The following is a 15,729-nucleotide window of genomic DNA, read 5'->3' as shown; positions in this document are numbered from 1 at the left end:
GCCAAGTTTTTCTTTGTTTCAAAGTTTTGGTTACAGTCAGCAATATTGTCAAAACTATTCTTGTTCACATGGAGACACAAAAGCAACAAAATAAAAGATGTATAATTTATGCCAGGCCAATCCTGAACACATAGTCTTGTAGTTCCATTATGCCAACTAACCCATATACTGTGACAAAATTCCCCATTATAAGCCACCATATGTGTTAAATAAACTATAATACTTTTTTTTTTTTTTTTGCAGCAAAGATGAAAGAGCAGCATTTGTTTGAAATATATATTAATACACAACCTGACTAAAGTCTTGTCGTCAATCCAAGTTGTAAAACAACATTCATTCATTCATTTTCTTGTCGGCTTAGTCCCTTTATAAATCCGGGGTTGCCACAGCAGAATGAACCGCCAACTTATCCAGCAAGTTTTTACACAGCGGATGCCCTTCCAGCCACAACCCATCTCTGGGAAACATCCACACACACATTCACACACATATGGACAATTTAGCCTACCCAATGACTGTGGGGGAAACCCACGCGAAGTCAGGGAGAACATGCAAACTCCACACAGAAAGGCCAACTGAGCCGAGGTTCGAACCAGCGACCTTCTTGCTGTGAGGCGACAGCACTACATATATAATTATTATAATTATAAACTTAGAAACATAATTATAAACCACAGGAGAGGGCAAATTCTTCAGCAGGATAGTGCGCCTTTTCATACTTTAGCCTCCACATCAAAGTTCCTGAAAGCAAAAAAGGTCAAGGTGCTCCAGAATTGGCCAGCCCAGTCACTAAACATGAACATTATTAAGCATTTCTGGGATAAGATGGAGGAGGCATTGAAGATGAATCCAAAAAATCTCAATGAACACTTGGGGTTCTTGCAAGAACGCTTACTTTGCCATTTTAGATGACTTTATTAATTAGTTATTTGAGTCATTGCAGAGATGTAGCAGTCCTCCAAGCTAATGGGAGTCAGACACAATGATAATTCTTTTTCTACTGCACCATCACTTTAATTTCTATACTGTCCACTATTTCTGTTAAATACCAGACTTTTGTCTAAGCAGAGTCAGACCTTACAGTCTTAATTAAATAATTAAAAACCAAGGCATGATTATATTTTATTTTGCTAAAATAGGCGTAATCTAGAGGCCTCTGCCTTTCATTTAAGCCCTTTTCTGATACCAAATGATCAACTTGAAGTCTTTAAGTATTTAGTTATTGTTCATAAAACTTGGATAGGTGACAAGACTTTTGTCAGGTAGTGTATAAGACATTGTGTAGTTAAAGTCAAAATTATTAGCCCTCCTGTGTTTTTTTTTTTGTATGTTTGTTCTTTTCATTCATTCATTCATTTTCTTGTCGGCTTAGTCTCTTTATTAATCCGGGGTTGCCACAGCGGAATGAACCGCCAACTTATCCAGCAAATTTTTACGTAGCGGATGCACTTCCAGCCACAGCCCATCTCTGGGAAACATTGACACACACACTCATACACTACGGACAATTTAGCCTACCCAATTCACCTTTACTGCATGTCTTTGGACTGTGGGGGAAACCGAAGCACCCGGAGGAAACCCACGCGAAGGCTACAGCACTACCCACTGCGCCACTGCCTCGCCCCTTTGTTCTTTTCTTTTTCCAATCTTTCTCAAATGATGTTTAACAGAGCACTACATTTTTACCGGTATTTCCTATAAAAATTTTTTTTCTTCTTGAGAAAGTCTAATCTGTTTTATTTTGGCTAGAATGAAAACAGTTTTAAATGTTAAGTGTAAAAAATAGTCTAAGGTCAGTATTACTAGCCCCTATGTTTTTTTTGTTTTGTTTGTTTAATAGTCTGCATAACAACTGTTATACAAATTACTTGCCTAATTACCCTAGTTAAGCCTTTAAATTGCACTTTAAGCTGAATTCCAGCATCTGGAGAAATGTCTAGTAAAATATTATGTACTGTCACCAAGTTATTAGAAATGAGTTATTAAAATTATTATGTTTACAAATTTGTTTAAAAAAATTCTTCTTTGTGTTAATCAGAAATTGGGGACAGATATCCAGGGCTAATAATTCTGTATATTATATGTATTATATGTATATGTTATATAATCACATCCTTGCAAAAAAAAATAAAAATTAATAATGTTTTTAAAAATCTTACTGACACACACATTTAAACAGCAGTGCTTGTCTGTGCAGAAAAAGACCTAACAAACCAGCCTACCCTGTGAAATGTCCACCAGGGAGAGAGAGTGACACATGCCCCGTTGTCCCCATTACAGCAGTGCGTTGGCATTAGTGACTTGGCGAATTGCGAGAGAGACGGAGCGAAGAATTTCCTCCGACACATACGCCGCTTCCCCCGCATTGTTCTGTTGTGCTTCGTGACTCCCAGTCTCCTCTCACTTTCAACATCCTCTCTCCCCCTCATCTATGTTTCTTTGCCTACATTCGCTCCTCTCCAATCCCTCCCATCCGCGATTCATGTGAGACGTCCGCCCACCCTAACAGAATGGGGGCAACGGTAATGATTTGGGAAAATCTGTAAGACTCACGACATATATATTCTCTCTTTCTCATGCGTACAGGAGCGGCGGTGGCTTTCCCTGCTCTCTCTGGGAATATAATGACATCGCATCTGTCTCTTGTGAAGAGGGGGATGCTGGGTTTTATACTCTAATGAAGCTGACGCACAAAGCAGGGTGTTGCATTGATCTGTTGCAGGCTGCGCTGGAATGACACAAATACACGTTGCCTGTGACACCTACAAGAGATGCAACAAATCATATGTTTATACGAACACACACACACACACACGGGTGTTTTTGGGGCAATTTTTGGTGTTTTTTTTTATCAAAATGAAACACTTTTTCAAAGCATCCTGGTGTATGTGTGTGTGTTTTTTAACAATTTCAGCCTTTTTAGTGCATCTTGTTGGTTTTTGAGCATCAATATCTGCAAAGGTACAAATTAGAAAGTCATTATCTATATTAATGACTTTAGCCAGTCATATCCATAGCCACAGCCATATCACACTTTAGCCCAAGACCTGTAAATCACTAGCTGCGTTACCACAATCGCGCCTAAAGCGAGCGAGCCAGGGTGAGCCAAGGCCGTTTCCACTGTCACTTCCGGGGCCTAATCGGGCCAAAGCGGGGCTTTCTTGGGGCCAGCGGCCGGCCTTTTTCGGCCCGCCGAATACCTTGGGCCAAGGAGGGCCAGCTGGGGCTTTGGGGCAGAGTGAAAGGAGAGGCGTGCAGTTTTCTGATCGCACATACATGCGCCAAACAAATAAATAAAGAAATAAGGGAAAGAAAACATCTAGCCTTATAGTCTGGGGTCTTTTTGCGTATGATCACCCTTATGTTTCCCTTTTAAATGTAAGGCTGCTGCATAAAATAATAAAGTAGTTTTAATGTATAGTGACATTGCTGCGTCCTCCTTTAGGCTTCAATAATGCATAATAATCTTCACACCATATTAAAGACACAGCACACAATAAGGTTTTTCGAGAGTTATTGTCAAGTTTAAAAGGTGTGTTTGTGCGCGTTTAAATGCCTGTATGTGTGTGTGAGACCGGGCAAGAGCGCTCCTTCACAGCTCTGTTGATGTCATGAGCGGCTTTTTTGTTTATTTATTTTGGAGTTAATACACAATATATAAATACAACAGAAAGACATAAAACAAATTACGTGCCCACTTTCGTAGACTTTAAACAATATAGTGTCATATCTTGATAAAATAGCCTAAGCTATATTAAAATATAATTTAAAGAATTAAAAATATCTGATATATATATATATATATATATATATATATATATATATATATATATATATATATATATATAATCGCATTAAATAAATAAACCAATATAAAATAAACATTAGCTAGCTAGAACAATGTAGGTAGCCTATATACAATACATAAATCAAATCATTTTAAAGCCACTTATAGCCTAACTTTCATTTTACAAAGACCTGTCTGAAAAAAAAAGATTTTAGATATTTTCTAAAAAATAATAAACACCGGAGAAGGTTTAACATATTATTTATAAAGTATTTGGATACGATGATATTAATCAAATCGCAAAAACAGAGCATAATTTGGGTGAGTGAAAGCAGAATCTAGCCTACCTTTTTTTCCGTCACCCAGTCCTGCGCAGCGCAGCTTTAAACGCATTGGGGGAAAATCCAAACACAAAATGTGTTCTATATCCTCAAACAAGTGTTTATGTTTTTATATGATGAGGTTAAATTTATAAATGAAACTTTAAATGAAGAGCTTTAGTGAATAGCTGCTGAGCGCAACAAATATGGCTATATTTTATTAGGCTACTCGCTCTTGTGCTGAAACACTTAACACGACGTCTATCAAAACGAGGATGTTATAAAATACATGCCATATCGAGTTATAAAGGAGAATATCTGTGTTTTTATATTATGGACGGGTGCGCTCACTGTGATGGGTCCCTCCCTTAGTGGCGAGAGCACTCAATGCACAATGCCAACGGTCGGTCGACGAGTAAACAAATGTGATGAATGTTAATACACAGGTCTGTGCATATAGACATATAATGTACTGCTGTACAGTAACTTGTCATTTGTTTGTTTCGGTTGTCTTCATTCTAATAGTTTAGTTTCGTGATGGTTCTATGGTGTGCTTTATCTGCTTGATTCCCGCTGAAGTGGGCGGGTTGTGTGACGTTTGATTCGGGGATGTTCTGTGGGCGGTGTTTGCGTGACGCGCTGTGAGCTACTAGCCCGACAGTGGAAACGCGACATGATTTTGGCCTCATTTCTCAACCTCCCGGGCTATTGGCCCGGCCCGGCCCGATTAAAGCCCTGGCTCGCACTGGCCCGATAGTGGAAATGCGGCTAGTGAAGCTTAGCTGGGCTGAGCCTGGTCAGTGCATGCGAAAACTAGGTTTCGGTTGGAAGTGGTGTTAGTGAGGCTAGCAGTGGTGTTCAACCTGTGGTCTGTGTAAGTCCTAATGCCCCAGTAAAGTAAAGGGGACACTATAGCTTTATTAAGTGCCATCTTTTGATGAGATGTTAAACCAAGGTCCCGACTCTCTGCGTTCATTAAAAATCCCATAGCAATCCTCTAAAGAGTAGGGGTGTAACCTCAGTGTCCTGGCCAAGTTCTCTCCATTGGCCCTTATCTATCATAGCCTCCCAATCATTCCCATCCACCGAATTGGCTCTATCACTGTCTTTCCACTCCCCCTATAGCTGGTGTGTGGTCCAGTGGCTGCTGTCGCCTCATCTAAGTGGATGCTGCACACTGGTGGTGGTTTGGAGAGACAAACCCATCTCATGATTGTGAAGGTTTTTTGGTATATGGAAGGGATGGGCAAACTTGATCCTCGAGGGCCGGTGTCCCTGCAGAGTTTTGTTCCAACACTAGTCAAACACACCTGAACAAACTAATCAGTGTCTTCAAGATCACTTGAACTCTATAGGGAGGTCTGTTTGAATAGGGTTGGAGCTAAACTATGCAAGACACCGGCCCTCCAGGATCAAGTTTGCCCACACCTGGTATATGGCCATACATGATAGATGCGCTATATAAACACACATTACTTACTACTTACTATGAAAGTTAATATCTATATCAGGGGTCTCAAACTCAATTTACCTGGGGGCCGCAGGAGGCAAAGTCTGGGTGAGGCTGGGCCGCATAAGGGATTTCACAAAAAAAAGTCCTCAAATGTCATTATTAACAGTTTTAATTATTTCTTCTGAACATGAAGTGTCCTGAACATTAATAGAACATTGAGTGAAGATTATGAACAGTTCTTCTGAACATGGCATCTTTTGCCTACTTCTTGCTGCCAGAGACTTGACAGCGCTTCTTCTCACAAATCTGAACCACATTTGGCTTTAGAGCGGAAGCAGTTGAGACCCTCAGGATGGCTTGAAGATGATCATCATTAAGTCTAGACCTGTACTTTGACTTATTGAAGTCCTAGGGAAAAAAATGGGGGAACTCACTCAAAACTTCCATTCCCTCACCTAAAAAAGGCGTATATATGTATAAATAAAACACCCCCACCCCACTCCAGTCAAATCAGTCTGTACCAGTCTGTATCTACCTATAATATCAACACAATCTCATGGCAATTCGTAACTTTTTCATTTAGTGGCTAATTCGTATGAATTCGTACGATCTAATTCGTACAATTTAATACGATTTGCTTATCCCCCCAATGACGGTTGGGGTTAGGGGTGGGGTCAGGTGCCACGCCTCCTTTTAAAAATCGTACCATTTCGTACGACTGAACTCGTACGAATTCGTACGAATTAGCCACTAAACTGGCAAAACGTAAAATACTTACGTTTTCTCGTGAGATCAGGCTGATAATATATATAAGATGCAGGGCAGGCACGTGCACACATAGGGCTCAACCTGTGCAGAGCACATGCCCTTTTTAGTCTTGCATAGAAAGTGCCCTTCCAAAATGATCAAAAGTGCCCCCGCGACGCGACACACCCTCGGTCCCGCTCTTCAGTAGGCTCTTGAGTACGCGCGCGACAGCACAGCTGATCAGAACGCGCGCGACAACGCACATTGAGTGACAAGCGCGCTGTGTACGGATAGAATCAGCGGTGTGGGGAGCGCTCTCCAGCGGTCGGCGCGGGCCACAAAATATTGCACTGAGGGCCGCAAATGGCCCGCGGGCCGCGAGTTTGAGACCCCTGATCTATATGAAAGACTTTTTTTTTTTAAAGTTCAAAGAATGCCTTGATTGTAATCCTGAGTTTTTTTCTAAGTACCCAGCAGGCACCTTGATATCAAAATGACATAAAATTTATATCAACATTGACATAAGACACACATCAAAAATGCTTATTGATTTAATGTCGAAGCTTTGATGTCAGTGGCTCAGTCGTTAGCACTATTGACTCACAGCAAGAAGGTCGCTGGTTTGAATCCTGTCTGGGCAGTTGGCCTTTCTGTCATTTTCTGAGTTTGCATGTTCTCCCTGTGTTCATGTGGGTCTCCCCCAGGTGCTCCGGTTTCCCACACAGTCCACAGACATGCGCTACGCATATGTGAAATGGATTAACTAAATTAGCCATAGTGTATGTGTGTGAATGCAATAATGTATGGGTGTTTCCCAATACTGGGTTGCGGCCGGAAACAGCATCCGCTGTGTAAAACATATGCTGGAATATGCGGTTCATTCCACTGTGGTGACCTTTGAAATAGAGACTTAGCCGAAGGAAAATAAATGAATCAATGAACTCTGACTTTCAACATTCATGTATTGATGACCTTTTGCCCACCAAAATAATGACACAGAAATATTAAAATATAAGAAAATCTTTATTTTTCTGAAAGCTTCAGTTACAAATTACAAATTTACACTGGATTTTGTATCTCTGGAGTGCATGAAATCTACCTTGATTTAAAAATGAAATGAAATCTTTCATGTTTTTTAAGAGTTCACATTTAGCTGATGATAGAAAAAGAGAAATTTAAGAAATTGACCATTGTGTTCCAAAAATATATATTAAAAGTGTATTTTCTGTTTCGAAATAAGCATGTCATCCTGGAAATTATTTAAACCATTTCAGTCCTGTTGTTTTTTGAAACTATAGGTGAAACTATAGAAATGCAGGTTGTGTAATTGAAACAATTAATCAAATTGTCTTTGTCTTTTTCTGTCACACAGTACCAGCAAGTGTATGATGATGCCTTCATCAGTGCGGTGGTTATCTCGCTAGTCCTCACTTCGTTTTTTGCAGTGGTCTATTTTCTCATCATTCCTCAGTATGTAAATCACACACAGACACACATACATAAGCATTACACACCTTTTTCTTAATTTGTCAGACGTACTATTTTACTATTTTGATGACACTTTAGCTTAGGTCAGTTATTCATACAGCATCTATGCAACATCTCTCTCTCTCTCTCTCTCTCATTGCAGAGGTCTTCTGGTTGTAATTCTGCTGGTTCTCTGTTTATGTTTCCACATGGCAAGTGTGATGTATCTTCACGTTACCCATGTACAGGTAACAGAAAAAAAAAAAAACATTTCTTGAATGCAGTTGTTTAATTTCACAACATTACATTATGCATTGGCTTACAAAGCATGACCCTGGGCTTTAAACTTTGATACATTACTTGTCCTGCACTGTTTGTGCTGTAGACTTGAGTGACACCTCAGGTCATAGGGTTTGTTGAGGAGAGGTGTGATATTACTCTAAGTACAATTTTCACCTGGTGCCTGGAGGATGATAAAACCTACAGTGAATGTGGGGCTCAAGTCGTGTCTAGGATTGAGAATATCACAGACTTGGGATTGGGCTTTTTTGAAACCTACTTTTTTAATGCATTTACCCTAATAACCTAACAATTATTTATAACACCCTAGCGCCAATGACACTCTGGTGCTTTTTAATAACCACCCAGAGCAATCAAGAACCACCTAACATCCATAACAGAACATGAAAACCACCCAGAACTCCCTACACCACTTAACAACCACTTACAGTGCTGCAGCACCACCTATCAGTCAACTAGAGCATTCTAACACCACTTTACATGCAGCACCTAACAGCCACCAAGAACAGTCAAGAACCAAGTACAGCACTTAAGGACTACCAAACAACTGCAGAGACAACATACAGAGTGCCCGAAAGCCACCTAATGACTACCCAGCACAGCCTATCAACCACCCGGAGCACCATAGTAATGCCTAACAACAACCCAGTGCTATATAGCACCAATTAACAACCAACCAGAGTCACCTACATCAATTTAGCAACCCATAACAACAATGTAGAGTACCATGGCAATACTCAGATCACCCTAGTGCGACCTAACAATCACCCACCTACAGTTACATGTAACCAGTGCACAGTAGCACCACTTAACAACTACACAGATCAAACAAAACCACCTAAGCACAACCTAATAATGATTTGAAGCACCCCAGCACCACCTAACATCCACTCGGGACAGCCTAGCACTGCCTAGAATACTTTAGCACCATAGCATCAATTACCAACCACTCAGAGCCATCTGCACCAATTTAGCACCACTTAACATCCAACCAGTGCAACATACAGTAGCACCAATTAGCAACTGTTCAGAGCACCCTACAGCAATTTAGCACCACCCAGCAAATATTGACAGTACCATAGCACCACATAACAATCACCAGAGCACTATTGTACCACCTAACAACCACCCAGTGCAACATAGCACCAATTAACAACTGTTCAGAGTGCACTACCGCAATTTAGCACCACCTAGCAACCGTTTAAAGTACCACAGCACCACATAACAATCACCAGAGCACTATAGTATCACCTAACAACCACCCAGTGCAACATAGCTCCGATTAACAACTGCTCAAAGCACCCTACAGCTATTTAGCACCCCCTAGCAACCATTTAGAGTACCATAGCACCACATAACAATCACCGGAGCACTATAGAACCACCTAACAACCCCCCAGTGCAACATAGCACCAATTAACAACTGTTCAGAGCACCCTACATCATATTAGCACCACCTAGCAACCATTTACAGTACCACAGCACCACATAACAATCACCAGAGCACTATAGTATCACCTATCAACCACCCAGTGAAACATAGCTCCAGTTAACAACTGCTCAAAGCACCCTACAGCAATGTAGCACCCCCTAGCAACCATTTAGAGTATCATAGCACCACATAACAATCACCAGAGCACTATTGTACCACCTAACAACCACCCAGTACAACATACCACCAATTAACAACTGCTCAGAGCGCCTGCAGCAGTTTAGCACCACCTAGCAACCATTTAGAATACCATAGCATCACATAACAATCACCAGAGCTCTATTGTACCACCTAACAACCACCTAGTGCAACATAGCACTATTTAACAACTGCTCAGAGCACCCTACAGCAGTTGATCACCACCTAGCAATCATTTAGAATAATATAGCACCACCCAGAACACATCAAGACAGCATCTAATCTACAGTACCCACCCAGAGCACCGTAGTGTCACCTAACAACCACCCAGTGCACTTTAGCACCACCTAACAACCCTTAAAGCACCCAAACCACATAACAATCACCCACCTTAAACACTCTAAGACCATCTACTGCATAATTGCTCTACTTAATGACCACCAATAGCAACCAAGAACCAATATCACTCAACCTATGGCCACCAATAGCAATTTAGCATCTCATAACAACCACCCAGAACAGCCAAACACTATAGCACCCTAGAATACGCTCTACCACTTAACAACCACCTATAGCAACGGACATCACATTCTATGTAGTGAATGTGTAAATCTTGCTCATGTGTGATATTATTCTACAGGTTTAATATTTGCTCTTTGCTGTCTTTGTCTCAGTGCTCCCCCGACTGCCTGACCCTACAGATCAGAACGGTTTTGTGTGGGTTTCTGGTGCTGCTGATGTACTCTGTGACCCAGGGGTGTGTGGTGAGTGTGTGTACAGTAGAAGAGAGTGATGATTGTATTACTGAGGGTGATCACACTTCTCGAGAAAAAAAAAAAAAAAGAAATGCAACAAGATTTTACCAGCTTGACTCATTTACTGCTTGTCATGTGTTAGACCCTGTGATAACACTTCACTTGAGCTATACAGTAGTCAGCATTTGAAGTGGTTCATCATCTAAAGTGGTTTCAGTTGTCTTAGAACTATTCAACCCATTCTGTCCAATGGAAAAAAAAACTTTTTAAAACCACTTTAAATGCTGACTATGCATTCGAGCTATTTTATATAATAACATATTCCTTGAGTTATTAAGAGATGCCTTATTTTAAATTAGTAAGATACAGTATAGTTGGGTTTAAGTATTGGGGGATAATTTGAGATGTAGAAATATAGAAAATATACTAATGCTGTGTTCACACCAGACACATAACGTGTGGATAAATCACGCTATTTGCGCGTAAATAGACACGTGAACATTTGAGTTAACTTGCTTCATTCGCATGTCAAAATCTGTTTTATTCGCTCGTCAAATCAGCTTCGTTCACATGTCAAATTCACTTTACAACAGACTCACATTTGCGTGATGGGAAGTGCTTCTGTCTGCCCGATGACTTTAGCTTCGTTGCTAAATAACTAACATAGATTTTATTGAGAAAATAACTGTGTTTATGTGCTTTGTAAAGGCTGAAAAACAGCATCAGTTTGTTTGGAGTCTTGTCTGAGTCCACTAGATCCTTTCAGGGGTGTACCCAGCTCTGTGAGTTCACAAACTCCTCTGGAAACTTAACCTGGATGATGGAGGCTTTCAGCTGTGCCCCTGACTGAGCCAAGCCCAGTTTCATAAACTGTTGTTTGTGTAGGCAGGAGGATTTTCCCCCAGGACACCAACAACAGGCTCTAAGGGCCCGTTTACACTAGTGCGTTTTAGTTTTAAAACGGTGTTTTAGAATGAAAACGATCCGCGTCCACACTTGCGTTTAATCCAGCATTTCTGAACTGCTCTCCGTCCACACCAAAACGCTGAAAACGCACATCACGTGACCACACACACACTCTCGAACAAGCGCTGCAGCCCATCTACCCAGATGAGAGCTGTGCTAGTCGGACTCCTCATCAAGCATCTCCCGCTGGATCTAATCTCACTATATTTATTAAACGGGATATTTCATTCATCTTGTTGTCTTTATCTAACGACATATTCCCTGACTTTGGTCATTGGAATCTATTACTTGTTCTCAGGTAACGTGTTTTGGCTGAGCGCAAAGATAAGTTAATGATTAATGAAACCACGTAGCCTATTCTGTATATTGACTGATCGCATGCCTTTATTTCCTATAATGTATAAACTTATTGTATGTTATACTTTTATAATGGTCATTATCAATTATTAAAACTGATATTCAGCAAAAGAGAGGTTGTGTTTCGTATTTTCACTGAAATTGAAAGGAGGCAGTTGTTATCGGCTCCGTTTTGTTATAAATATGCACACAGTGAAGATGACGCTCATGCAGCACGACGCCTCAACATTTCTGCTGTCTGTTAAGTTGCTAATATTAAAATGAAAATAGGCAGTTCCTTAAATCATGTTTACATTTTATTGTTGAGAAAGTGAAACAACGTAGCCAGAGTGATGTGAATGAAGTTATAAAGTACACTGTTCCCTTTAAAGATTTACCCGTGTCCTTGGTATAGTCTGTTGTCCATATCAAACTGAGAAGAAGAGACTGCAGCCTTGATCAAACTTGCGAAGTCTGAACTTACAAGGAGAGAATGCAGGACTGAACCGTGTGTAGGCTACTTAATATTCAGGTAAGTCCCAATCAGAGAGGCGAATGTCTGCAGCCCCGCCTCCGTTTTCAGATGTCTCCGTTTTCCATCATCCACACTGAGACGGGGCAGCAGCGTTTCAGAATGAAAACGGCCTCTCCAGCGTTTTCGAAATGCTCCGTTTTCGGCGCTCGAGAACTCCGGCGTAGTGTGGACGGATGGCATAACCATAGCAAAACTTATGCGTTTTCAAACTAAAACGCATTAGTGTAAACGGGCCTAAGTCATAATCACACCCCCACATGAGCAAGCTCCTGATTGGTTAACACAGCGCGAATGTCAGCTGAAGTTCAGATTTTCGAACTCGAGCGATTTGCTCGTTAAGGTTTGACAGGTATGCTTTGTCTACATCATTGTCATAAATGACAAATTAACCTAACCTACACTGTAGTCATAAAGAGATAGACATGATTAGCAACAATTTCTCAGGTAGGCTGTTGACATGATGCTCAATTAGTACTAACGGGCCCAAAGTGTGCCAAGAAAATATCCCACACACCATTACACCACCACCACCAGCCTGAACTGTTGATAAAAGGCATGGATCCATGCTTTCATGCTGTTGATGACAAATTCTGATTATACCATCTGAATGCTCGAATGGTAGGGTCGGATGGTAGGGGATGGTATTTTCTTTTTTTCGGACCATTCTCTGTAAACCCTAGAGATTTTCTAAAATACTCAGGACAGCACTTTTGGCACTAACAACCAAGTTTGAACTGCAGCAGATCGTCTCGACCATGTCTACGTGCCTAAATGCATTTAGTTGCTGCCATGTGATTGGCTGATTAGAAATTTGCGTTAACAAAGATGTAATGTAATGTGTATTTATATAGCGCATTTATTGCGTATGGCCATACACCCAAAGCGCTTCACAATCATGAAGGGGGATTCTCCACACCACCACCAGTGTGCTGCATCCACTTGGATGGTGCGACGGCAGCCACAGGACAACGGTGTCAGTGCGCTCACCACACACCAGCTGTTGGTGGAGTGGAGAGACAGTGATAGAGCCATTGGGTTGAAGGGGATGATTGGGAGGCCATGATCGTAAGGACCGATAGAGGGACTTTGGCCAGGACACCAGGGTTACACCCCTGCTCTTTCATGAGAAGTGCCATGGGATTTTTAATGACCACAGATAGTCAGGACCTCAGTTTAACGTCTCATCCGAAAGACGGCGCCCACTGACAGTATAGTGTCCCCTTCACTTTTACTGGGGCATTAGGACTCACACAGACCACAGGTTGAGCGCCCCCTGCTGGCCTCACTAACACCACTTCCAACAGCAACCTTTAGTGTTCCCTAGTGGTCTCCCATTCAGGTACTGACCAGGCTCAGCCCTGCTTAGCTTCAGTGAGTAACCGGTCTTGAGCTGCAGGGTGATATGGCTGTGGCAAAGAGTTAGACAGTAATAAAGTGGCCAGTGAGATTATGTTCGACAACCTACTGTACATCTTTCATAAACAGATGCTTCTGTGTTTTGTTAAAATGAAAAGTGTTAAAGTGCTTAAAAGTGATTTGGTTTAGATATATTTTTTGTTAAGTTAGTTGAACGCCTCTTCACATTGTATTATTTATATCACCAGAAGAAGGTGTTGGACCAAAAAAAAAAAAGACTTTATCTGTATTTTTGCTATTCTTGACTCTTTGGTGTCATCTTGTGGCTCAATAATAATACGCAGGTTAGTGTAGGCTGCATTCAGCCATTCATTAACATTGCTTTGCTTCGGCTGGCAAAAAGGCTGTCATGCTTTATTCTGTGATAACAACCTACTTCATCCCTAACTTAAAATTCAAGCATTTTGTAAAGTGCTACCCATTTTATATAACTTTAAATCATGGTTTTAGGTCATCCAATAGTTTATTTTTAATAGTAATCTATTGTACTTATGTATTATATGTGTATTTCAATGTGACGATGTGTGTGTGTGTGTGTGTTCTGCTAAAACCACACAGGTGACATGCGTGCCGTGGTCACTGGAGGGGAATTCCAGCATCTCCATGGTGACAGTTGTCACAGTGAACGGGACCGGCGTGGGCTACAGGGTGTGCAAATACACTCCGTATGTATTTTTATCATGTGTGATGGCATCTCTATCTGTGGCCCTGTACCTACGTGTCTCATCACTACCCAAGATCCTCCTGCTTCTGCTTCTTAACATCCTCCACACTGTCGTCATGGAGACCAGCGGCTATCGGAAGGCCGTAGGGTGAGTTGAGCTTCATGTTGGTTCATATTTACTTGCTCAATTATCCAAGAGTTTTCTAAATTGGGGGTATGCTAATTACTAGATTGTTACGTTAGCATTTCATCATTTGACGGACATCCTAAAACAAACAAACAAACAAAAACTCTTTAAAGAGAATAGAAAGTGTTAGTTATAAGAGTGTTCAAGTTTCCAAAAGTGCCGACAATAGAAGCAATTAAGGAAAGCCATATATAGAAGTGCTTTGACAAATCCCAGCTGTTCAGATAAATTACACAGAGCAAGTTTTATGTTTTATGTAGAGAGTGCTACAGGCCATTCTCGCACATTGTGTTATTTTTTCCATTCCGATGTGAGACTTTTCCATTGTTTTACGTAAAAGTGATTGATGGATGTGCTTGACCTTTACAACCATGTCATGTCTTTTGCAGCACCTCTAACATGAATGACGCATTTTTAAGATGCTTAAGTTTAAAGAATTTCAACTTTAACACACGGCATCGTCAATTCTTCCAAAGCAGTAAATCAGTCAGAAGACATGTGGCAGGGAAAGTGTTGCATGTTTCCGTTTACAGTAGCAAGTAGGCATGACAACTGTGTTGTTTGATGGCAACATGGTATAAGAGAGGAAAAACACATTCCTAAGCTCTGTGGTTCATGTTTTTAGTCGTAAAGATCCATTCTTTGTTAATGGTCACTTACGTAGAATGTCTAAAACAGGGGTCACCAATTTCGGTCCAGGAGGGCCGGTGTTCCTGCAGGATTTAACTCCAACTTGCCTCAACACACCTGGGTGTTTCAACTATACCTAATAAGACCTTGATTAGCTTGTTCAGGTGTGTTTAATTAGGGTTGTATCTAAAATCTCCTGGACACCAGCCCTCCAGGAACAAGTTTGGTGACCACTGGTCTAAAATATAAGTAAACTAATTTGTGTATGTTTTCACCTTGGAATTATAAGGTTCTGCGTTCTGAATGATTTAGAGATTTGGAGCGTCAAAGTTCCATATTCCATATTGCAAACAGTATGTGTGTAACATTTTTTAAATAAAGTCTTAAATTGTAAACAACTTCTAAAAAAACATCCCATAATGTAAATAAGTTGTCATTTAATAAGAATATGTCAATAACTCAGTTTTGACAAAAATGTCAGATAGAACCTTATAGTTCCAAGTTGATGATGTGTTTGTGTGTGCAGTTGAAGTCAGA

General features: G+C 40.8%; 3 protein-coding genes across 6 annotated transcripts in view; 2 read left to right on the top strand and 1 right to left on the bottom strand.

The window, feature by feature from the left end:
- The window catches only part of dsc2l (desmocollin 2 like), a 1,349,056-nt gene that overhangs the window by 388,091 nt on the left and 945,236 nt on the right, over window positions 1–15,729 (top strand). The window lies entirely within an intron of this gene.
- tns3.2 (tensin 3, tandem duplicate 2) overlaps window positions 1–15,729 on the bottom strand; it is an 817,627-nt gene that overhangs the window by 440,554 nt on the left and 361,344 nt on the right. The gene's annotated exons all lie outside the window — the stretch shown is intronic.
- adcy1a (adenylate cyclase 1a) overlaps window positions 1–15,729 on the top strand; it is a 122,260-nt gene that overhangs the window by 80,435 nt on the left and 26,096 nt on the right. For 2 of the 3 annotated variants that reach the window (XM_087297044.1, NM_001168349.1), the window contains 4 exon segments: window positions 7,680–7,777; window positions 7,938–8,022; window positions 10,378–10,467; window positions 14,270–14,523. In XM_087297044.1, coding sequence (XP_087153170.1) covers window positions 7,680–7,777; window positions 7,938–8,022; window positions 10,378–10,467; window positions 14,270–14,523 — 527 coding nt within the window. 3 annotated transcript variants of the gene reach the window in all.

This window comes from Danio rerio, chromosome 20 (assembly GCF_052040795.2).
Source record: "Danio rerio strain M-AB ecotype USA chromosome 20, GRCz13ab, whole genome shotgun sequence".
In the NCBI taxonomy this organism is placed as follows: Eukaryota; Metazoa; Chordata; class Actinopteri; order Cypriniformes; family Danionidae; genus Danio; species Danio rerio.
The sequence above is the reverse complement of the archived record's forward strand: the minus strand, read 5'-3'. Positions and strand labels throughout refer to the sequence as shown.